The 24,873-nt window shown below is 41.4% G+C and overlaps 2 protein-coding genes across 5 annotated transcripts in view; one reads left to right on the top strand and one right to left on the bottom strand.

The window, feature by feature from the left end:
* gsap (gamma-secretase activating protein) overlaps positions 1–24,738 on the top strand; it is a 31,083-nt gene extending 6,345 nt beyond the window's left edge. Inside the window, exons 15-33 of one of the 4 annotated variants that reach the window (XM_071502901.1) lie at positions 107–199; positions 385–547; positions 918–1,008; positions 2,487–2,556; positions 3,294–3,373; positions 3,579–3,659; positions 4,048–4,155; positions 4,278–4,333; positions 6,218–6,249; positions 7,722–7,783; positions 9,988–10,083; positions 10,239–10,286; positions 14,128–14,198; positions 14,446–14,540; positions 15,231–15,350; positions 19,225–19,286; positions 21,558–21,659; positions 22,271–22,367; positions 22,643–24,738. In XM_071502901.1, coding sequence (XP_071359002.1) covers positions 107–199; positions 385–547; positions 918–1,008; positions 2,487–2,556; positions 3,294–3,373; positions 3,579–3,659; positions 4,048–4,155; positions 4,278–4,333; positions 6,218–6,249; positions 7,722–7,783; positions 9,988–10,083; positions 10,239–10,286; positions 14,128–14,198; positions 14,446–14,540; positions 15,231–15,350; positions 19,225–19,286; positions 21,558–21,659; positions 22,271–22,367; positions 22,643–22,743 — 1,628 coding nt within the window. In that variant the 3' untranslated portion in view covers positions 22,744–24,738. Of the gene's footprint in view, positions 1–106; positions 200–384; positions 548–917; positions 1,009–2,486; positions 2,557–3,293; positions 3,374–3,578; positions 3,660–4,047; positions 4,156–4,277; positions 4,334–6,217; positions 6,250–7,721; positions 7,784–9,987; positions 10,084–10,238; positions 10,287–13,645; positions 14,199–14,445; positions 14,541–15,230; positions 15,351–19,224; positions 19,287–21,557; positions 21,660–22,270; positions 22,368–22,642 lie in introns of those variants that run through there. The other 3 variants (XM_071502904.1, XM_071502903.1, XM_071502905.1) reach the window with 3 other exon arrangements.
* Positions 15,672–19,213, bottom strand: LOC139635509 (proteinase-activated receptor 3-like). The gene is made up of 2 exons (XM_071502912.1): positions 16,925–19,213; positions 15,672–16,633 (listed from the first exon to the last, which is right to left on the bottom strand). The coding sequence occupies exons 1-2, from the start codon at positions 17,306–17,308 to the stop codon at positions 16,085–16,087; spliced, it is 933 nt and encodes a 310-aa protein (XP_071359013.1). The 5' UTR covers positions 17,309–19,213; the 3' UTR covers positions 15,672–16,084.
* Positions 24,739–24,873: the final 135 nt, after the last annotated feature.

The following is a 24,873-nucleotide window of genomic DNA, read 5'->3' as shown; positions in this document are numbered from 1 at the left end:
AATAAGTGTGTGTTTCCTCATGCAGCCTAATAAATGTCCTGTGTGCATACAGCGTACTAACGCAGCGTGCACCCTGGCAGTGATGCTGTGTTGTTTTTGTGTGTAGGTTACTACATCCTGGTGTATCTGAAGGATTATTTCCTCCACTGTATCAACACCAGGCAGCAGGAGATGCTCTGTCACTCCCTCTTCCTCTCCGGTAAGACGAGGTTTTTGGACAAATCATGTTTGTTCATCTCTTTTCTCAGCTACAGTACATTTTATCCCTGATATGGCTTTTTAAACGCGGAACCTGTACATGGATCTTTCATTTTTGTTTTATTTTAAGAAATAGGAGGCGGTCCTCATATTAATCCAGTTTCTGTCTGTCTCGACAACCCTAAGGTCACGATGTGGACTTGGGCCTGCAGTGTCAGTCAGTTAACGTCACAGTGCTGCATGCAGAGGAAGAGTCTTGTGGTAGCCTGCTGGACCTGGCCAGTGGGAAGATCCACACTGCTGAGCTTAGCCCTGCCTACCTGCTGCAGATCCTGCGGTCATCCTCCAGGTGAGCATGATTCACAAGCTTTTGGAGGAAACGAAAGAGCTGTATATATTTTGGGTTATTATTGAGGTGGTATTTATATACCTAGAGAAGAGCATGTGAGGCTATAGGTAGGCAGGAAGCAGACAGGTGAGGGTTATTTTTGTGTCTACACCTGCTGAGACTTTCTTAAAACAAATTTAACTTGAGCTTGATTCTTGGCCTGAGCACAAAAATTCATTCATTTTTCAGCTTTTTTTTTTTAATGGTAGATTCATCACTGTATAGTCCCTGACTGTTGGCTGTCTGCCACTGCATCTGCCTCTGTGCCTGTGTGTTTGTATATGCTTATGCAGTATAAAGGTAAATTTGTTGTACATCACATCCGTCCAAGGTGTCCCAGCAGTAAGGCTGATCCTCAGCGCCTGGCCGCCCTCCACTGCCTTCTGGTTTACATGGGAAACGACCCAAATCTGGAGCTGAAGGTACAGATGGGGGAGAGGAACGAGGAGTTGGGAGGACAAAATTATTGACATTTAAATCTAATTTACTGAAACAGTTAAGTTCCCGTGTCAAAATTTAAACATCCAGTTTTTCCCAAATGAACACATAACATCCTCTGGGCCCACGGCACATACAAAAAATTTTATTTGCATTTTTATACAACACATTATTGTTATTTTATACAACATAGAGTTAATAGAAACTTCAGTAGTTATCAGGATTTAAACAAAGTCACGAAGATCAGTAAAATCTCCTGGAGGACCAGAGACACAGAAAAGATGGGCAGGATAAAGAAGCAAAACAGTGGGAAATCTGACAAAGGATGCAGCAACTTATATTAAAATGTACACATTCATGTCAGTGTCTGGCACTTTGAGGAAAAGAAAACTGATGTACAGCTCACAGGAAATAAATTGACGATGGCAGCTTTTCTGCACTTCTGTTTAAATTCAATAGGTGTCAACCTTGAGTTGGAAGGGAGCAGATGGAGAGAAGAGGACAGAGAGGGAAAGAAAAGACAAGAAGATTAAATAACACAGGAGCATAGAGAAGACAAGTGGTCAGAGATCAAACAGAGTCAAACAAAGACAGAAAGAAAGGGACAGATTTTTTGTTTGGGCGCAGTGCTGACGATGACTCAGACTCTATTAGTAGTTCACCTAAATTAAGATGTTCTTGCTGCTCTGATGGATTGTAATAAATTCTTTCTGTAGAGGTTAAATGAGTCACGAGCTTCATTAGTGCAGCTAGCACTGGGAAATTGGACACCACACATAACTTTAGTATTCTTTGTAGACTCTGTTAATGGGGCCAGCAGCACAAAAAGTAGCTGCTTTAATAAAGGTGATTGCTTGTTAGCATTTTTCTCTTTTTTTTTCACAGCAGTTTGCAACTTTAAGAGAAGACTGTGTCCTTCCACTCCTTATTTTACTTCTCTCTTGTTCCTGTCCATGTAACGGTTATTGTTATGTTTAATGTCTCCGGACAAACTGACTGGTGGCAAAGGCATATTTCTTCAAACAGCATAGGAAATGGGCAGCAGAAAATGAGTTTTCACTCTGGTGCACCGTGGCTGTAAGATTTGCAGGGAATATCTTTGAGGACATCAGTCATTTTTCATATTTCTGTGACGTAAACAGTACACCATCAAAGCTAGATTGCCAAAAAAAAAATAAATCCTTATCGGGAAATAGGACTTTTATTAGTATTACTAAACAAGATATCAGTCTACAACCATGTGATCATATCCATCCTCTTATCTAACTCTCAGCAAAAAAGCTAATATTGCTCTAAAATGTTCAACTTTTCTTTTTAAAGAGTGGAAGATAAACTGTAGACTGTGGTAGATTGTTCACTTTATATGGAAATGTACTAATGAGCATGCAGTATGGCTGGAGCCTAATGCTGAGCTCCCACCTCTGTGACACCTGTCTCCTGTGTGTTTCCATCATGCCGCTAGATTATTGAATGGCTGTGCGACAACGTGAACACCTTCGAATCCTTTGATCAGATCCAAGAGTTCATCCTAGGTCGGTGGCAGCTGAAGGGGACACAAATCTCCTGAGTATCACTTTGACTTCCTTTTCAGGAGTCCAGCTCCTTTCTTGCCTTTTTATGTCTCCCTCTCTTTGTGGTGACTAGAGACTGCTTGCATCTTGTCTGCACAAAGCCGAATTCTTTCATCAACTCCGTTTGGCTCTTAAATTTGTTCTCGCAGACTTGTGCCAGGCGTCCCACGCAGGCCTAAAGAGTTTGAAAAATAGACTTGGTTATTTTGAGACCTTGGAGACTTGCATAGAAAACAGTGCAAATATGGTTAAGTCCTAGCAGACACGCAACAGCACATTTGTATGCCCCAGCACGTCCGTCTGGCATTCTGTTAAAGGAAATAATCAGTACATGATATTAATTTTACATTTAGGAAAACAGTCATCACCCAGAGAGTAGATGATCTCATTAGATGTCAGAACACCTTGCAGCATAAATTAGCATTTTATTGGTGCTGCAATAACTTCTTTAACTTGCTCTTAGATACAGAGGTCATATTAATTCAGGCAATACTGTAGACTACATGAAGACAATAACGTTGACCTAATTAATGATACATTTGTAACCTGTGCTCGCTAATATATCATAGTGATAATGGTGGGACCTTGGCTGAAGGGCCTCATTTGTCTTGTGACTATATTTAAATAAAGATTCTACATAAGTGTGTTTAAAAGCAGAGCTCTCTCTCTGACTGTCTGTCTGTGTCTCACACACACAGCCTCTCTGTACAGAATAAGCTACGGGAAGTCTCTCAGCCTGGATAAAGTCCTGCCTTACTCCTCTGTATTCGACAAGAAGGTACCACACACACACACACACACACACACACACACACACACTTCCATATACATTTGCATATGCATAGAACATAAAAGGGCAACTCTGTGTATGTATAGCTGTGAATGCAAAGAGGACACACTTGCAGTTCCATTTCCTTTTTAAGTAGTACACACACACACACACACACACACACACACACTTAGTCTGCCTTTCTGTGTTCCAGGAGGTACCAGTGTGTCTGTCGACAATCCCTGGTTTGTTGTGTACCACTGAGCTGCATATTGAGTCTGTGTTAAAAGGGAAGGTAAAAACATGCTCTTCAATTTTTAAAACACACGTCTTACACTGAAAGCGTTTGTCAGTTATAGTTGAACAATATGTGGAAGGAGGGTTAGGTTTTGGTTAGGTAGTTTAGGCTCTATTTCCAGAAGGAGTTAATAAAACTAAAGACTGGTGATTATACTGAGACAATGTGCATGTTACATAACATGTCGTACATGCTCCAGGTGATACAGTGTCTGGGAATTACTGTAGCCGACTGCATTCAGATGTTAAAAAGGCATTTACATGTAAAACAGTGCGATTTTATACATACTCGTTCAATTGTCACAAGTAGTGGTTTGCATCAATGTCCTTGCTTTGTCACTTTGGTTTGTGTGTGTGTGCATGCGTGCGTGCATGCATGTGTCTAGGGTTTCTGGACAGAGCTGCAGTGGAACACTGAGAGGACAAAATATCTGGATGCTGTTCCCAACCCCAGATACAGAACCTCACAAATGCAGGCCGAGTGGGATAAACTGGTGAGTGTGTTGTTATTATTTCTTTGTGTGTGTGTGTGTGTGTGTGTGTGTGTGTTTGTGTGTGTGCGTCAAACAACTGGGGCATATTTTCAGCCCTCCCATGACGGTGTTACTTGTTTCAGAGGTCGGAGACGAGACCATCCAGCCACATGAATCACCTGGAGGAGAACACAAAGAAGTAGGTCTGCCTCCCACTGGAGCTTTGTTAAGAGAAGTAACCACAGACACATACAGTCCTGGAACTGGAGGGAGGGAAGGCGTGACTGCACCTCTGCACTGTGCTCCACTGTTTGGAAAATTTACATACTTTGCTCTAATGAGAAAATAATGTCATAATTTTAAACCTGGAAAAGCCTGCAGCACCATTGGTTCAGTCTTTATAGAGGTTGATATACATTAGCATGGTGCTCTAGTTTTTAAAAATATAAGCTTATATTTGGCTGTCAAAGTCAGGTCTGGCAACATATACTTTTGAACACTTTGAAAGCTGCAGAACTTCATCCTTCCCACATCCAAATTACACTGTTTCCTAAAACAGCAGTGGTTAAAACTGACTGTGAAGTACATTGAGCTTAACCCATCTTTAAAGGGCATAGCTGGTATTAGGTTATATATTTCTTATTGTGAATAAATCCCATGAAAAGACCAAAACAAACAACGCTTTACTCTGCCTGTCTTGTACTTCTCTAGCCTCAGCTCTAAGCCCACTGGCTCCTGCTGGAGATTTAAATCTTTAAGAATAGTTTCTTTTTTTTTTTAAAGGCTGAATTATTTCCTATAACAGCTGGGCACTGTAGTTTTTAGCAGATTTCACTCACACAGGAGAAATTAGTGCTTTTGTTAGGGACTATTTTCAGTCGTGGATTTATACACATTTGGTGCTCTGGGGAGTCGTTAGAACAGCAGGACAGTCTATGTGGGATTAGATAAACTGCAGTGACAATATTCATCATAATGAAAGACCATGTCAGCCACTCCTGTGGTGTGGTTCAGGCTTTGGTTACACGGACTGTACTTGTTAGTTGGATCAGTTCATTGTTGGATTTGGTCTTTTCATGTGCAGAATATCACCGGTGTTGTATTTTAACTATGCTGCAGTGGATCCACACCCAGAAACGTCTTTAAATGATTAAACTGCTGAGATGGGTTCTGAAGTATAATCAATTAGCTGAGGAATAAAACATAACCTAATACAATCAAGATGTGAAGCGAGTCCAAAAGTCCACACAGTAGTAAAACTCACCAATTTCTCTAAAAAAAATGATAAGATTATTTGATTTGTGCTGTATTGAACCTAAATAAAATTCAGTCCATAATTTTCATGACCTGCTGGAAGCCTTAATAAATATGGAACAGGACTGTTGATGGCACAAGTTCAGTTTCTATAACTAAAGTCGATGTAAGCAACTCCAGAAAAAACTGACTACAAAGGAAAAAAAGTCTGTTCTGCTCACCGTGTAACTGTCACAGCTTTGTTGCTTGAGCTCTTACCTCTGGTGCGGAGGCTTTTCTCTCTTTGAAATTGACTGTATCCTACTTTGATTTATTCTTTTTTTCACCCTCTCTTTAAACTTCCAGAAACTTTAAAATTAGACAAAAGCCCAGTGCCTGCTCCTTTTACTGGCATTCATGTCCAGCATGAACCCTTTTGTAGCCGGTTATCTGGTCACTCTTTGAATATAAAATGTGCACTTTGAATTGAAACACCTTAAAAATGAGATTAGAACTACAGCCCCTCAGCAGTTTATGATAAAGTGACTTGACAACGGGCGCACACCTGTATCCATCACTGATGTAAACCTGCTGTGATTTGACTCTGTCTGGTTCATGCCAGGTATCAAACCAGCAGCTTTTCAGTTCATTAGTAGCTTCTCTTCCTCCAGGCCAAACTTCAGCACCTGCTTACAAACTTTTTCCTTTTATATTTTTGATATATTTCTGCTGCCGACCGCAGCAGTGTAACATTATACTGCCTCGGCTCACAGCATAAAAAGTAAGACTCTTATTATAATGCTGGCTTGAGGGATTGTTTTCACACAAAGCTTTTCTTCTTATTTTGTAGAGTTCTATCAATGGTGGACACCTGGTGTCTCGGTAAGACGGCACAAATACACTTAACATGCACATCCATAGACAAACATGAATCCATAGCTGCAACACACACAGGCGCACACGCAGACACACAAAGACAAGGACTGTGAGTGTCATAAATAACAAAACCTTGGCTTATAATGGAACTCAAAACTGTGTGTGAAAGTGTTTGGGTTTGTGCGTTTGTGTGTTCTTCTGAGGTTGCATTCTTCATGCCCACTGGAGAATTCAGCTGAACCGAACCACCACACTAATTTATCTTGGACGGAGAGGCAGAGAAAGAAGTGGAGGAGAAAGGGGGGGAGGGGTGTGAAAAAAAAGAAAGGACAATAAAAAAAAGAAGAGAGGTGAAGAATGCTACCATTATATAACAGTGGGGAGTTAGGTACTTCCTTCCCCATCACTCCCTCTTTTTATGTCCGCCTGTCTCTCATGACTCTGGTGCAGCTGTTTCGTGTCAGCCACAACACGGGACCTTCCCTTACCTCAGTTAATGCACATGGATGATCTCCTACACCCACAACCTCCCTCAGATTCACTTGGAAAACACACACTCACTGCATTTTGATCATTTTTTCCCAGCACCAAACCTCATACACATTTTGAACCACCTAGATTAGTATTAAAGATGCTGAATATTTCATCATCCTCCATCAAATCTGGAGATTTAGTTTAGGGCTTTTATTTTTTATTAAAGGTGTGGTCTATGAAGTGTCAGAAAATAGTGAAAAGCACAAAAAAAATACAATTTTACAAGATCCCAACGTGGTGTTTTTTTGTCTGACTATCAGACAGCGCGTCCTGTTGGTGTGAAGCCAAACACACTGAACCTGCTCGCTCTGAATAAGACCATCAGCTAAATGTCTAAAATATGTAAATTTAAAACAGTTGATAACTTTGAACCGCTTACAGGCATACAGCGAATCCGGCAGTGCAGCCTGTCAGTTAGCCGTGCCCTGCGAGCGCTATTTATATCTGTAACATATTACAGTGGAACATCAAAAAGCCAGCCTCTCGCATGGGTGAAAAAGTCATCAAAAGATGGTGTGTGTTTGTGTGTGCGAGTGTGTAATAATTCATCTAAAAGTAGCCAAGCTGCAGTGCGGTCCACTTTTGTATGAGTGACATGAAACAACTGCAGCGTATGTACACACTCTCACAGACACACACACACACACACACACACACTCACACAGAGGGGATTCGCGGCATCAAAAACCCCCCCAAGCGCTGGGATATATTTTTAAAATGAACCCCCCCCCCCCCCCAAGAAGAATCTATTAATATCGTAGATTCTGCTTTTTTGTTAAAGTCATAAACAAGTCAAAGTTCTTGCTTTGTTAATATGATGATGTCACTGCACTGACACACCCAAGGCTACCTGTTGTCTTCAGTTCAGCGTAGATGCAGCATCAAGGGTTTCTTCATTCGACTCTTTTATGTGTGTGCTCTCTCTGTTGCCCGGTCTCCTCTAGATAAGAAGCTGGTGCCACTTTTCCAGGAGGAGGACCATCAACAGAGGGTGCTCATAGGCCTGGTGAGAGAGAGTGACGCTTCAATACACACACACACACACACACACACACACACACACACAGTTTTTGATGGTCTGTGCTTGGCTTCTTGATTTCTTTGGGGAAATCTTAATGCTACAGTGCACGGTGACATTTTAGACAAGTGTGCTTCCAACTCTGGGGCTAAATTTTGTGGAGAGCGCTTCATGACAGTGCCTTTATACACAAAGTGAGATGCATAAAGAAAGGGGTTTTCCCAGTTTGGTGCTGAGGAACTCAACTGTCCGTCACTGAGCCCTGACCTCAGCCCCTTCCAGCACCTTTGAGACTGAAGTGAAACACCGACTTTGAGCAAGGGCTTATGTACCTTTGCATGAGACGAGTAACAACTCAACAACTGACGACAGCTGTGTTACTACAGAGTTGGCTGTGTGAGCAACAAAAATACAGTAAATTGACAACATAGCATTAATTCATTAAGTTTGGGTCTAATTACCTTGAGCCACAGACTGCATTTGTTTTGGCTTTTAGCTTTTAGTAAAATCGAAAATTTCTCATTTGCAATTACGACTTGGATGTTGACGAGCAGCTCAGAAACTGGTGATCACTGAAACTCTGATATGTGAAGTGAATGCAGCATTATCACCCAGCGTCAGTGCCTGACCTCACTCATGCTGCTGTGGCTGATTGGGAACAAATCTCTGCAGCCAAGTTCAACAGTCTGGTGAATGAGCATATAGCTGGAGCAGCAGCTGGTTAGCTTAGCTTAGCATAAACAGTAGAAACAAGGGGAAACAGCTAGCCTGGCTCTGTCCAGAGGCAACAAAATTCTGCCCACCGCTCCCTCTAAAGCTCACTAATTAGCACATTACACCTCACTCAGGGGATCTTGGAAGGATTTTAGTTTGAACTTGGATCCTCTTGAAAGCCTTGAAAAGCATCGCTTGTAAAACGCTGTCAGCCAAATAAATCATTCAGCTAAAGGATCAGTCGGAGTCAGTCGTGACACAACATGCGGATGTTTCAAAAGCAGAAAGTCCTTCAGCTTTCCAAAAGAGATCGTAGTAAACATCCTGACACTCAAAATCAAAGAACAGGAGCAGGATAGAAAACAATCAAACACGTCAGCCACAACCTGGATTGTTGATCAGAAGCTTTTGAGATGCAGTGCCTACTTTGATGTCCTTTCTTTTTCTTTTTTTTCCCAGTTTGAATAATTGTCTACAATGCACCGTGTGTATTTTCTCTCCGCTGTCACTAGCTGTGGTAGAAGTGGAAGAGGCAGAGTAAAGAGAAAGTGGCTGCACAGTACGACACATTAATTGTACCTCATATTGTTGATATATACCAGAGTAAGCTCTCGTGGATTCTTTCTTTACCGTGGGCTGATATACAGACCACTAAAGATCCACTGTGAAATGCTGACAGCCGATTATTTCCCTCCATAGTCATCTTTTAAGGTGAAGTTCCTGTTACGCCTCAGATGAGTCGACGCTTTTAAAAAAAAAAAAGGGCATCTTGAGGTCCCTGTCCTGCATTTTTTTTTTTAACTGTGCGCTGTTTGATGGACAATTTCATATCGCCCAGTTTTCCCTGTGCTCAGCACAGTTTTTAAAGAGCAGATAGCTGCAATTTAATGGAGTTCAGTCGAGATGCTGGAGTCTCTCAGCTATTCTTAGAATGACCCTCTCCTCCTGTCTGTCTCTCTTTATTCCCTCCATCACTTCATCCATCTTTCCTCTACCCCTTCCTCTCCTTCTGCTTCTCTCCTTTCACTCCTTTTTCCCTGCTCACTCTCTTCCCTCTTTTCCTTCTCTCTCCTCCCCATCCTCTTCTTCTTCTAGAAGAATATGAGGTCATTCTGTCAACATTACACTGTAGACCTCCTCTGCTCTTCTCTCCTCTGCTCTTCTCTCCTCTCCTCTCATCTCCTCTCCTCTCCTGTCCTCCCCTCTCCTCTCCTCTCCTCTCCTCTTCTCTCCTCTTCTCTGCTCTGCTCCCCCCCCCCCCCCCCCCCCCCCCCCCACTACTCATGGTTAAATCAATTTTTGGGACATTGTAGTCATGGGAAAAGTCGAGGTGAACTCAATTTGACCTTGCTGAGTGCACAACAAAGTATGCTTGAAACAGACAAATACAAAGTTTTACTGCAAACCACACGCACACACACACACACGCACGGTGCATGCACAGAACATAATCAGTGTGTGTGTTTTTTGCGTTGCAGACTGTCGACAAGCTTCGAGAGCACCTCAACAGACACCTGCCTCGACTGGGGAAGAAGAAGATTGATTCTCTGGTTGTCTGCTATGTGGCCAAACTGGTTGGTACACTGTGTGTTTGTGTGTGTGCGTGTGGATAGAGATAAAGAGAGGTTCAGGAGCTCTGTATATCCCTCTGAACCCAATTTTTTTAAAAGGGGCACAGCTCTCAAAGTATTATTTATTTAATATTTGCCCTTACTCTCTTTCTGGGAAGGTTAAGTGGCACTCACAGCGAGGATCGCTCAGATGGAAAAGGCAGCAGGTTTTCCACTCTCACTAAATGGTTCGACAGAGCTCACAGATGGATGCGTGCTCTTTAGTTTAGAGAGGTTACTGGAAGCCATCAGGTCACTGTTCCAGTTCTCTAAAACAAATGACAAAGGTATCACTTTGTGACTTTTTTTTTTTTAAGCTGTCTTTATCCACCAAGGGGTTAATGCCATCTGCAGACCTGTGTGGGGGACAGGGGGTATTTCCCACTTCACTTTTCAAAATCCTATTTTTGCCATCCTCGCTATTTTTCGTTTTAGATTCTCTTCCTCTAAAATCATTGTGCTCTGACTGTGCAGCCACCATACTCCAGCTGGGAGAAGGGAGGAGCTGATGAAAAGGTTTTGGTTGCATTTAAATGCAACCAAACACCACAATGCATTGTGTGAATCGTCCAGAAAGTCTAAACCCACATTGTTTACATTCATGTTTACGTGGTAAGAATCTTCTTCTTCTCTCCCTCTGCTGGTGCACTGCTGTGTTTCATTAGCGACACCTGTTGATTAGCAGAGAGGAACCTGAAACCATTTGAAATGTCCGTGTCCATGCACAGCTAACAAAAACTCCACACGGTACCTGTACGTCGTTATCAGGGCTTTATCAAGGAACATCACAGAGGAGAGGAGAGGGGAGAAGAGGAGGATAGTTTGACATTTTGAGAAATACACTTATTTGCTTTCTGGTGGAGTCAGATAATGCTCCAAGCCAAGAAAAAGTTTTAGAGCTATGTGTAAATTGCAGTTGTTACACTTTTTTGACAGATTAAACAGATAAGCAGAGATACAACCTGGCAATTAATCATCTTTAAAAGTTTTTTCTTTGTGTTTTTTTGTTTTTGTTACACTACCAAAATCTATTTCATTATATTTCTAGATTAATGTATATAAATGTGTATAAATATCACTACCTTCCACATTTCAAAACGCCCTTGGTATCCACCCACAGAGAGGCAGGTGGGATCTGCATAACCAAGCAGAAAGATGTAACCACTCCCTGTCTCCGTACCCTATAGAAGCACTTGGTTCTGTAAAGTCAGTCTTTAGTATTCCTGGGAGGTAAATCCCTTCACAGCTAGGAGCCACTGAAAGCAGACATACAGCATATATCAACACAACAGTATTAAATCAGGCCAAGGGTAAGTCTGGAATTGAATAGAAAGCAGGGTGCGCAGCGTTTTGGGACTTTAAGGAATTGCATATGACAGAGTAAAAAAGAGAAAAGAAATCGTCTCTGCTCGCAGCTGGATCAGTCAATGGCTCTGCTCAGTATGACAGGCTCATGAGTTTTAACCTACGCCTTCAAAATCAAAATTAAAGTAGTAGAAATAGGTGTGTCTGAAATTGTTTTGTGGCATCACACTGCAACAGAAAAACGCAGTGACTATTGAATTTATTCCGCACAGCGAGAGCGAAAAAGTTTCTCATCCTGGGAGCCAGACTTATTAAAACATACTCAGACTAAAGACCCATGAGGAACAGCCTTCAGGGACGTTTTAGTTAAAGAAGAGGCGACTAACGCACCAGCCGGGCGATGTGAACTCACATCACGCTGACTCATACTGTAAACACTCAGGGTGGTAGTTTCTCAAAGAGGGCTGACTTCCCCTCCACAAATAAAGAACATCTCCCCCTCTTGTCGGTGCTTATTGAGACTAATGGTTGCGTTGACACAGGGGAGAAGTTAGGGGTGAAAACGATTACAGCTCTGAAGAGCCGGGGAACTTTTGCTATGATAGATTACAGCTCCACAGTACATTATTGTCATAGTTATTTATTTATTTCCTGTCCCTGTTGCTACAGACAACTGCGTTGACTTCCTTGCTCTTTGCTCTCACAGGCAGCCTGAGAGCAAAGAGTAACCCGCTAATAGCTGCATATGAATGACTAAAAGCAGGAATGCATATTAAAAGTAATGCAATGAACTGAGATAGACTGGAATACTTTTAATTATGCAGCAGAAAAGTTATTCTATACCCAAGGTTATTAAACTTTTCTTCAGCAGAGGACCCACACTGAGTTAATCCAGCCTCTTTGTCGGATCGAGGTTCATTAAGACAAATCGCTGATTCTAGATTTTATTCTAATAGAAAACCACACAGGGATTACAGTGTATGAGTCTGTGGCTTTAAAACACTTGCTTTCCTTTTGTTTGACTCTTTTTTTCAGCACAAAAACATCTCTGCTACATATTTTTATCTTTACTGATTATCAGGGGCCTGGATTACATCAGCAATGAGCACAAGAGACGTTTATTGGACCAGAAGGAAAATTTGAATAATTTATTTCATACCATTAACAGACCAGTGGAAGAACTAGATAAACCGTTTCAGATTTTTGTAGTATTGCTTCTATTATCTATCTTTTCAAAACTGCCAAAATAAATCCCTAAATTTATAAACCCAACTGTCAATTTCCTTATGACAAAAATAAAAAAAATTAAAAAAAACAAGGGAGGTTGGTTTGGGTCAGCAACCACTGTCAAAATCAAGACACACTGCTTTCTTAAAACACATAAGTTATAGCACAAACATTTTTTTTTTTTACCTATCATTCAATCCTAATTAATAAATGAAAATGACAAAAATTGTAATGAGAACAAAATAAGTAACCTTGAACTTTGACCTTTGACAGCCAAATTCGAATGAGTTCATCCTTGAGTCCAAGTGAATGTCTGTGCCAAATTTGAAGACGCTCCCTCAAGGTGTTACTGAGATATCACGTTCATGAGAATGGGACAGATGGATGTGCAGATGGACAACCTGCAAACATAATACTTCCAGCCACGGCTGTCACTGGCACCGAGGCATAAAAATAAATAGAAAAGCAAATAAAATAAATATGTCATAAAAATGCAAAAAATGAAGGAAAATAAACTTCATAAATGAAAAACTGTAAGAACAGAAAATAAATTCAACATAAAGGGATAACAAAATAAATATATGACAGGAAAAATCAAACAGTGTTCATAGTTTTGAAACCTGTCACCACCTCAGCAGGGTCAGACAGGATTTTAGTCCTAGTGGCTTTAAGAGACGCAGAATCACCAGTGTGATGTGATTTTCCATTCCCTCTCTTGTGGGCAGTCAGTATAATGGACAGTACACACACAAGATCTTTTTTTTTTTGTAAAAAGTGAAAAAACATCACAACTGTGAAGGGAAAAAAAACCCAGAGGAGCTTATTATTACATTTCTCTTCAACACCTCTTTTAGTTTGGGGCGAGTCTGTTACATAAATGACGCTAATTGAAATTCCCACCCTGAGGTCACTGGAGGACGTTGCTGGTGGAGGGTTTCCCACTGGTGTGCAGGATGTGAACGAGGCAGATCATTTTCCTGTTATTCCACTGCAGATGAGTGAGTGCTCACTCATGGAAAGGGTGAGCGTGTGTTTCAGCACACAGCAGGCACGAGTCAAGTGCGTCCGAATGGTCGTGGATGCTGTCAGATGTGTGTCGAAATGATGTTGGGGAACGTACAGTAAGTGCGAACGTGGTGAAACATGTGTTCCCTCTGCGTTGCTCTTGTTCAGTGGAAATGAAAATGGGAAGTAGGAAAAAAAAAAAAAAAGGGAAGTGAGGAAATTGATCATAGGCCAAGTTTACATTTCCATGAAGAAAACCTTGTCATAGCCAAAAAAAAAAAAGATGTCTAAATTGCATATTTTCAGACAATATGCTTGTGTAGTGCAAAATTTCCAGGCCTCTGACTCAGCTGCATGTCGAAGAAAATGTTTCATTTGAATCTAATCGAGCATCTCCTTCCCTAAGCACTAATGTGTATATGTGTGTGTGTATGTGTGTGTGTGTGTGTGTGTGTGTGTTTGTGTGTTTAGCTGGAGCTCATCAGACACATGCTGGAGTCAGTCTGGCTGAAGTACAAGCTCGGCCCTCGTGTTTTGTGCTTGTGAGTAGCCGTCCGTCGTCAGCGTGCGTCTCCTTTAAAGTCATGTTTCTACCTCATGCCATGTAAAGTGTAAAGCGCTGACAGAATGTGTGTGTTCATCTTCATGCATGTGTGCTCCAGACCCCCATCACTCCCTGCTGTGTGTGTGTGTGTGTGCGTCCACATGTGCAAACTGGTGATGACCCCTCTTCGCATGTGCGCTCATGTTATGTAACATACCCGTCCAAAATTTTGTGTGTGGACGCAGGATGCAGCAGGGCACTCCAGCCGAATGGTCAGTGTTTCACTTCATGTTTCGGATCCTGGAAGCCACGAGGGGTCTCTACTTGCCGGTCCCACCAGGTAAACCCCCCCCCCCCCCCCCCCAGCCACACACACACACACACACACATTTAGTTGTTATAATCCACTCTGCCCCTGTCTCAGAATAACAATGCGTGTTTGACAACAGAGGAAACACACCCTCTCTCTTCTGCACTAATGTAACCAAAAATATATCAAACATTAGCATAGTGCAGACACGGGTGAAGCAGAGTGGGATTACATTTTTAATCATTTGAATTCATTTTCCTGTGGCGTAAACCCCCCTGTTACACAATCCAGTGATTTCAGTCATTTATGAGTGAAAGTTTGAGGGTTAGAATCCTAGAGTCAGGGAGCGAGAAAGGACATGAGAAGTGCCCTGGAGCAAGGCAGCACCAAGCTTAACACTGCGGCTGCAGGTTGTAGATGTGAGTGTGAAGCTGTAGAACAGAAGGAATAATGAGTCTGTTTCCCTTTAAAAGTTGAAAAAAAAGACACATTGCTGTCAGATGCTGTACAGTGCAGCGCAAATTTGTGTCACCAGTAGGCAGCTAATTATGTTCCCGTTAGCCTTAGCTGATTGTCATGTTTATTGTGTATTTCATAGCTACTCGCACTACTAGCATGGCTGTGCACTCTTTGTCTTGTTTTACGTTTTCTTTTTTCTTGATTTCAGGAACGTTAAAAGCTAAGTCCCTTCTTCCTCCTCCTCTTCTTCTTCCTCCCCAGGCTATCACACCCTTTTAGCAGTGTTCGCTGTGCGTTTACTCCCTCATCACACCTTCCTACAGTACATTGATCACGGGTTCCTGCAGCTCACTGAAACCTTTCTGTCTCGCCTCATGACAGGTACACACACACACACACACACACAGAAACACACTCACAAACACACACCGCTAAGTTTTGTTTTTTTTTTTGTTTTTTTTTTTTGCGTATATGAAAAGTTTTTTTTTAAGAAAAATAGAATCATGCATTTGTGCAACAGCAGTAATGTTATTCTGACTCACAAAAAAATATCTGTCCATCACCATGTTAACATTGTGGGTATGTTAGCAATGCGGATGTTAGCATTTAGCTCAAGGCACTGCATGTATAGCCTCATGGAGCGGCTAGCTCGCCTTCGCTGGACTAATTCTTTTATCCAGCGAGTGTAAATCACAAAGTCTGTTTTGCAGTTTTTTCTTTTAATGTAAGGCACACCATCCGAAAAAGAAAACAAAAATGTACAATCAAAATTATCTCAAGTAATGAAATTATTTAAATTTTTCTATGCATTCTTTTGTACATCATGTGGTGTCTGTACAAAGAGGAAAATGGAAGCAGTATAAAAGTATGACCTAACTACTATTAGTCAGTACAGTGAGTTACATACAGTGAGTTATGCTGTAATAATTGAAACAAATATTTGCACAAAATAATCTGATGATAGACATAATACATAGAGGCTGCATCAACACTTTCCCAGAGATGTTGTTGTATTTACATTGACACAGTGTTCAGCATTTCAACTGACCATCAGTGAGAGTGAGTTTAACAGACGTCTGTTTAAAATATGAAGCCATGATGCAGGGATCATATTATCAGTTGTCATTAAGGAGGGCAGACTTCGTGCTGGAGCCTTTGCTGCCATTCTTAGACGCAAAGAAATACAGGAATGGGTTCAGGCAGTGATTGAAAAAGTAAAAGCATTCCACAAACGTCAGCATCTTGCTAACTTGAAGCAGTTTGTACGATTTCTTGAAAAGCGCAACCACATACAGCATACGGAGAACCAGGGGGAAAAAGCCAACAACCAGCGAAACGGCGATTATTCGAATGAAAAGTTTATTGATTCTGAGCTGTTTCCTGTTGACCATTGTAGCTTGGTTGACCCCTCGAACAAGGAGCACATAGCAGGACAGCAAAACCAGATGGCTGAGAACTATGAATACGATGTAGGCCACTTCAAACACTGGTGTGATCATGTAATTATTGCAGTAATGAGTGCTAGTCCAATTATTCATGGCCGTCATGTGTTGTAGTGAAAACACAACTGGAAGAGCCTCCAGGGCTGCGAGCATCCACGCAGAGGACAGTAATAGTCGCTGCCATCTCCGGCGCAGCTTGTCCCACTTCGTAGGGTGAAGAATCTGCCAAATGAAATGGACATTTTTAGTTCGATATCCGACTACTTTCTGCTGGCGCTACTTTTGTTCCACTTAAATCAGTTAAATCAGTGATTTCTTTGCATCTTAAAGTGGATTTGAGATTGTTTGGATCTGATGCTATGAGAAACATCATGAATCATCAGAGAAACAGGATAATGATCTTTTTTTTTTTTTTTATCTGCTTTTAATTCCCACAACCTCAAACAAAATCCCTATTGCTACTTTTTTATCTAAAAAAATGACAAAACCTCTGTGGGATTGGTAGTCACATACCTGGTAGTACCTCTGAATGCCTATCAGCACCAGAATGTTCAAGTCGGAGCTGATGCAGAAAAAGAAGACGTAAAGGAGAAGGTGACAGATGCCATTTGCCATGTGTGATCTGCTGTAGTAAATGATCATGCCAAAAGGCAAGCAGAGCAGGCAGAGGAGGTCCGACACTGCCAGGTTGAAGAAGAGGCGCTGGGAGATGGAGGAGCCGCGAAGACGCCGGCTGAGTTTTGTTATCACGGTGATGTTAGCAGGGATACCGAGCAGGCAAATGACCATAATCACACTTGCAACGATGTACCAGGGTTCGAGGTCGGAGGTCAGAGGAGATCCTGAGGAGGGGGAGCTGGTGTTGGAGGCGTTGTTGGAGCTCCCGTTAAAGTCCATCGTGGATGGGTGATGAAGGTGAAAGATGAAGAAGTGATGAGACTAAACTGACGGTAGAAATGGCTCCTGCTGTGTTGAGCTCAGGAAATGTACCACCTAGTTATAAGGCAAATATATCCACCATACTCCAGTGGTCTGTGGTCTCGGTGTTTGAGGGCAAAACTTTACCATTTACAAGAACTGCTGTTCAAACTACATCTGCTCGCAGCAGTCAACTCAGGTTCTTTACTGGCTATATGTTTGAGTACTGTATGTGGAATATATTATCTGTTTTTGGATCAAACAAACAGCAGTTAACTCTCAGTTCCTCAGAGGCACACAGTCACTTCTGTCTTCAAGTTAAGTAGTGTTTCCAACAGGACATTAATCCTCAAGCTGTCATTGGCAGCAGTGCCAAAACTGTGAGGGGGGGCTGACACACTCCACAGCTACGTCTCAACCCCACTGATATTTTGGGGAATCATTGATTGCATGGCTTTCTCTGAGCTCTCAAAAAAAAAAAAAAAGGAGTACAGCTGTATCTTACCTACAGCCTCCCTGAGCTGCTAATGTGGCTGCAGGCTCTGCGTTCTGTTTTTTTTTTTTTTTTTCTTTTTTGACCCGCACAGCATCAGAGGATACTCAACAACAGACTCACGGGTGGCTGAGCTGTACCACACCTGCACGACATGAACTACTTTCTGAAATGCACCAGAAAACCCCACAGGACAGTAACTGTGACAAACAGATGTAAACAGCTCTAATATGGAGCTTTAAAGAGCTCAATGTAAAATAGACAAATAGGACATGGAAGTGCAGCCATGAAATAAATAGTCAAAGGAATCCATAATCTTAATTCTACATATAAAGTACATCATTAAAACTCATTTTATTTCATGTTTGTTCATTTTATTTTTATTGGAGTTATTTTTAAAATTTGCTTTCATTTCATACTGACATAATGAAAGGTCAAGGGTCAGGAACTGGTGACAACTCCACTGTCATGGAATAAAAAAATGACTTTCGAAGGACCTTTTGAAATAAAATAAATAAATAATTTTACTTTTTATAATAATCAGCTCATATGATTGATTTGTTTTTTTTGTTTTTTGGAACCTCATTAATGGTTGTGGCTGAAGAATAAATTACTCATCATCACTGAACCTGTAAAAGCAGGTCAGACCAGAGAGCTGCCACATAAGCACATTCGTGTGAGGGCTATGACATATGAAACACACAACACTGATCTCACTAAAGATACCATTAAAATTCATCGCCTCACTCAGAGTCACTGCTCATGTGTATCTTGTGTGTCTTGGTGTGGATTTCGCAGCAGGGGAAGTACGCTGTTCAAAAGAAAAACATTGCAACTTGGCACTGGAATCGACAGAACCAAAATATCTGACCTTCCTCTTTGCTCCTGATGTTGTTGTAGGTCACATGGTTCTTTCTCATGAACAGAACAAAGATCCTCAAAGATGAAGCGATTATTTAAAAGGGGCCGAGTCCAAACTTAAAAGTCAGAGGAAAGGCCGTTTTCTTGACTTTGAAGCGAGAGGCTTCATGCGTCACCTCTCCCCAGGGATGAATCAAATATCTATATATCTACTCAAGATTCAGCTGGTGTGCACTTTCTGCCTCATTACAAGCACAAACATTTTCTCATGTAAGTTTTTCTTAACCTGGGTGCAGACCCCTGATACCCACATGTGGTAATCAGTCAATGCAGATACATTATTTGCGAGAGCACATTACACCCTGTGTAATTATTATAAAATTATAAAATAGAAAGAGTGACTCACTGATCTGATTTTGAGTGGTACAAGTGCAGAGCGAATGTGTGATGATGCCTTTTCTTGTCCTCCCATGTCAGATTTGTGTTCGCAAGAGTAATTAGCGGCACATCTCCTCACCTCTCCTCTCTTATTTGTGTGTAGATTTGGACAACAGCGACGCCAACGAGAGACTCAAGTTCAGCATACTGAAGAGAGTCCCCAAGGTACGGTATTTCTGTTGTGTGTGTGTGTGTGTTTGAGTGTGTGCGGCCCAACACACAAAGTCTTTGACGCAGAGTAAGATTTTGCAGCACGTTATCAGCCACCCGGATGATGACACGTTGAGTGAACAAACCTGGGGGACAGAGATGAAACGCAGCCGTCGTTGGCTGGAGTGAGATTGGAAGGAGTCGAACAATGCATGTGGCCATTATGGTCCCGTCTGTCAGTGGGGGGGGGGGGGGGGGGTTCTCTCCCCAAACCTCCCATTCTGCTCCAATTAAGAGTTTGAAGTTATTTTAGTTCTCATCTCCCTCAAGCGAATCACAGAGCACTTGTGTAACTGGCTGGTGAGTGTGTGTGTGTGTTGGGGAGGGGGTTGTGTAGGTAGTTGTCTACTTGGTATGTGTGTGTGTTTGTGTCTTAACTGTTGTGTAACTTCCACGTGTTCCTGTGTGGATACAGTATATTTCTGTGTGTGTGTGTGTGTGTGTGTGTGTGTGTGTGTTCCGTCCGCGTTGTGATCAGAGGAATGTTGAGTGTTTAGTGTCTCTGTTCTGTTTCCGGCCCGTTAGACTTTTTTTTTGGGGTGAGTTTGGCAGGCAGGAGAGATTTAGCAGGTACAAAACACACACACACACACGCACACACACACACCCATAGAGGTAGAAAACAGGAAATGTTTGCCCACTGTAGGAGATTTGTACCTTGACTAAACCCAGCACCTCCATAACTCTCATTATTAATGTGTTTAGCCTCCAGATGATTCCACCAAAGCTTCGTATTATATTTCAGATTTCTGCAGTAACAGACACACAGACCACCAAGAGCTCATAGCATTAGCTTCTCCATCAGTTTAAGCCTTTTGTAGTACAATAATGTTCATGTTTATTAAATGGAGATTTAGGCATCAGTGACTTAAAACATGCTGCAACACACAAACCAGTTCTTATAATTTATTAATTATTAGCTTAGACCTTTGTTAAGTTCGCCTGTGCAACCTGGATTAATGAATCACATATTTTGAAACTTGGTAGTTGGTAGTTACTAAGAACTTAGGATGGACATCACACACAAACCTAACAATCCGCTTTTTGTAATATCGAGATGAATCTTAAAATTCTTCTCAAGGCTTTTAGGGCCGTGTTATAGATGAAGGTTGAATTCTTTTGAGTTTATTTGAAAGTTACAGCTTAAAAAAAAATCCCTCTCCTTGTTAGACCATCATATTCACATTGTGAATTACTTTGAAAATTCAAGCAATCATTCTTCTCAAAAGGTCCCTTATTTTATATTTTTTCTTGAGCTTTTAGTCCTTGAAAACCAAGTTATATTTACCATTGTCACATGTTGCATTTTTTAACAACCAAAAAGTGAATCTTCCCTCTCAGGTGAACAGTTTATAGGATCCACTGGAGGTTAAATTATATCTGGTAATTCCAAGGAAACGAAGTAAATTTGGGGGAAAAGTCTGAATATGAACGACTTTCTTTTGTTAAACATGTTGAGGAAGCAGCATGACATCATGACATGATGATGTGTTGATATCAAGGGATTTGTTTTGAAATGTCTGAGTGATTAAGTTTGCCCACATTGACCAGTGCTGTATCCTGTCTGGTCATTGTATAAGTGTATAAATAGCGTCTCTATTGAACTTCTGGAAAACAGCTTATGACATGATATAAAATTACATAAACCGTGACAGAGGATTTGATCCACATTGACAGCTTCTTTAATTATCAAATTTCTAATTCTGCGTTTCGAAAAGCTGCCTGTTCTTAAACGTACTTTTAGCCCTCATTATGCAGTGTAAAAAAAATGTATTAATGAGCGGAGGACCTTGTCTGTGTCAGCATCTGGCTGTGTTTTTCTCAACTTGTTTCTTCTCACCTCTGATGGAAACACAATCCTTCAACAGCTCCGGATCAACTTGGCAGCGTGTTTGAAGCTGGACAGAAAAAGCAGCCTTGAGGAAAAGCTGCATTCTTTTTTTCCTGTCAGTCGCACCACTAGTCCCTGTTTGCTTAAGATTTATTTATTACTGTGGTGTGCGTTGCACAACGCTGAAAAATAATATTTCTGTGGAAACCCTCATTAGTAGTCTCTACCATAATGGGTTTGAGTTCCAGTTGGCAAAATAGAAAGGCACAGATGTTCACATGCTCTGGGGATGATTTTTTTTTTTTTTTTTTTTTTATGACAACATGAGCTACATGCCTAAAATTTAAACTCTATTGTGTGTTCCTGTGTGTGTGTGTGTGTGTGTGTGTGTATAGACTATGGAGCAGAGGATCTACCATATGTGGGATCATCCTGTCAGTTCAGCCTCAATCTCCAGAGATTACGTCAGGACTCTGCTGGAGAAACACAACAACAAGGTAACGCAGCACAGTGCATCACTCTCTCTCTCATACATTTAAAGCACTGCAGACTGGCAAACACAACACACACACACACACACACACACACACAATGGAGGAGAGTGTTCCAGACACACATGAAAATCCTCCAGACAAAAGAAAAAATAGAGTGTGAAATGAACATTTCTGGAAAATTGTGATGGGCCGTGTTCTCTCTTGTTACAAAAAAAAACCTTAAACAATTTTACAACTCCAGCAAAATCTTTTTTATTAAACTCATTAATAAATAAATGCGGCTCACACAGGATCTGTGCACTTCATGATGCTATCAGGCAGTTTCTCTCAGCTAATTGGCTCGCAGCAGACCGGCGTGGAGAGCCAGTGGCGTGTTGTGCAATCGCAGATAAGAATGAAAGGCCTTAAAAAGCTAAAACTGCAGCCAACTTAACCATAACCATGAATGGAAACATGTGCATTATGGTGACTAGTTTCTGGATAAGCTGCAGATTTGTCTTGACTGTGTGTATCCCTGAACCCCCCTGAACCCCCACCCCCACCCCCACCCCCCACCCCACCCCCACAGAATCCACAGTTGTGTTTTTGCGTCTCTTTCCTTCCTTCCTCCTCAGGGCTTTGCATTCACCAGCAGAGACAAGCCCGGGTTCAGACCGGAGTTTCTGCCTCTTACCTACCTGGCAAAAATACTCTCTGATATAGAGGAACAAGGTAGTGTGTGTGTGTGTGTGTGTGTGTGTGTGTGTGTGTGTGTGTGTGTTTATATCCTGCTGGGTTTAGATACAGAGGCCTTTAGAGGATTAAGACAGAATGTGTGTATTCAGTGTGTGTTTATGTGCATGCTTGGTCTCCATCATGACGCAAAGAAGGAATTGCGTATGTGTGTGTGTGTGTGTGTGTGTGTGTGTGTGTGTGTGGTTGTATCTGGTGTTGCATCCTCTATAATAAGGTGTATCTCCCTCTAACTACTTCCCCTTTTGTTCCAGCTTTGAACCCGTTTGAGGAGCAGGAGAACGTGGACGCCAGGTTTGTGGAGGAGACGGCTCTGAAACAGACGCTAATACTGCTGGGCTTTGATGAGAAGTGAAGAATGCGGAGGGGGGAGGAGGCTGAGGGGTGGAGAGGGACTGCGGATGGATGGATTGAGGGGGAAAACAGATGAGGGGGAAAATGCGTTCGAGAGCACAGTCATCATTGACTGGGCCTTGAGGACAAGTAACGGATGGGTGGATGATGGAGGGCGAGGAGGGAGAGATGAATAGAGAGATTGAATGGCAGAGCGCTCATAAATAAGCTCTCAATGGCTGATGACAAATTGGGGTGGGGCGGAGGGATGGACGGATGGAGAGGCCCAGCAAGGAAAGATGTGAGGGGACAATAGGCAGAGAGGACAAAAAAAAAATGGTCCCTCCTTTTTTATAAATCCTGAGGTGTGGGAGGGACAATATGAACCAAACCAAATCTTATAACACAACAGCTAGATCTTCAGTTCGTGGTGTACTTCAATTTCAGGAAGTATGCTTTTCAAATATTTATTGAAAATCAATAACTGCAGGCAGCTATTTATATTAACTCAATTTCTGTAGCAGTGCCTCCTCAACTTCTCTGTCTCTCAAACAATTTATGAACATCAATGTCAAATCCTGCAAACAGTATGTATAAATCAAACACAATTGTTTATCCTCCTTTGCTTCCTGTAATGCCGCTGCACCCATCAACTTGATTACACACTGACAAAAGCTTCACAGACGGAGTCGCTTGATATGTTCAGGCAGCAGCTGCTATGCATTTAATATGATTTCAACACTTATGGTATATAAAGAGAGTTATACAGAATCCCCGAGGTGGAAAGTGGCCTAACTGTAAGCCAGTCGGACAAACTGGCAAATATTTAGATGTTGTAAAAACTGAATGTGGAGTCTTTATCTAAATCTTAATCTAAATCCAAATCTCAATGAGGAGTGGCAGATGAGCAAGAAGGATTTTTAAGATTTGAGACGATTGAGATGTGGATTAAACCAAAGCGACTAAAACTTAATGTCAGGAAGACGTCTGAAATGAGGGCTGGTTATCGTTTAAAACACCGGTGTTTCACTACAGTACACAAGGATACCATACTTTGAGAAATATAAAGGCGTTTTTCTTTAAAAGCCTCAGCCAAAGTTTCACCAAACAAAAACAACCAAAAAAGAAGTTGGGCTAGCTAAAATAAACTTTGACTTAAGTGAGACTATTTAACTTTTAGAAGATAAAATGACACATTCTTTTACTCATACAAATGAAAGGTTGAATTCCTAAGCAATAAAACACATCATTACTTAATTCAATACACCCAGCTGTTTTGCTGCTGAAGTCTGATATGGCCAGTAGCTAGACTGTCTGGTTATTACTCTTCCTGTTTTGGCAGGTGTTGCCTTATGTTGTAGAGTTTACCATTATCTCATAATTGACACTTAAAGTTAATGTTTGATACTCTGTGCTACATTCAGTGCAAAAACAAAAATACGGATTCCCAGTGCTGCTTAATAATTAATACATCAAATATGATACATAATAGATGAAAGGAAAATAGCAGACTTTATTTACTTTATTGCAACTTTATTTACACAGCACGTTGGGAAATCAGTCAGAAAAATGCTTTACAAACCATAAAAATAAAGCAGATAGTACAAGGCTTATAAGGCAATGAGAACGGACATAAAAAAAAAATGAAAAGGCTCATCACTCACGGGGTCTGCACACATACACACGCTCAAACATCTGGTTTGAACATCGTGAGCGTGTGCCCTCATTCATGACCGAGCTTTTACTGTAAGCGGAGAAATTCTTTGGTCGTGGTGGTTGTGTATCTGTCTGGTGTGTACTCATAACTATTTTTATGGTGCCTGAGTATTAGCACCTTGCGCAGCAGCCGAGACTAAATACCGGAGATTATTTACATGTCGTGTTTTGATTTGAGATCACACAACATTCCTCTGAAGGAAAAAGGGATTTCTTTGCCATTCACATTTCGTATGTTTACACAAAAGTGTGGTCGAAAGTTTTGTAAGATTAAATGTGAATAAATAGATTTGTTTTTCAATTGTTTTTCTTCCTTTTATTCTTGAAGAACATGTTGCACAGAGAAGGCCTTGGCTCGCTTTGTTTCCAGTGAATTTTCTTTGAACCCTGAAAAAGCGCTAATTGCACTGTGCAGCCCTGAAATGAAATGAAAATG

Source organism: Trachinotus anak, unplaced genomic scaffold (assembly GCF_046630095.1).
Source record: "Trachinotus anak isolate AG129_WGS33_773 ecotype Australia unplaced genomic scaffold, CSIRO_AGI_Tana_v1 ptg000018l, whole genome shotgun sequence".
Lineage (NCBI taxonomy): Eukaryota > Metazoa > Chordata > Actinopteri > Carangiformes > Carangidae > Trachinotus > Trachinotus anak.
The sequence above is the reverse complement of the archived record's forward strand: the minus strand, read 5'-3'. Positions and strand labels throughout refer to the sequence as shown.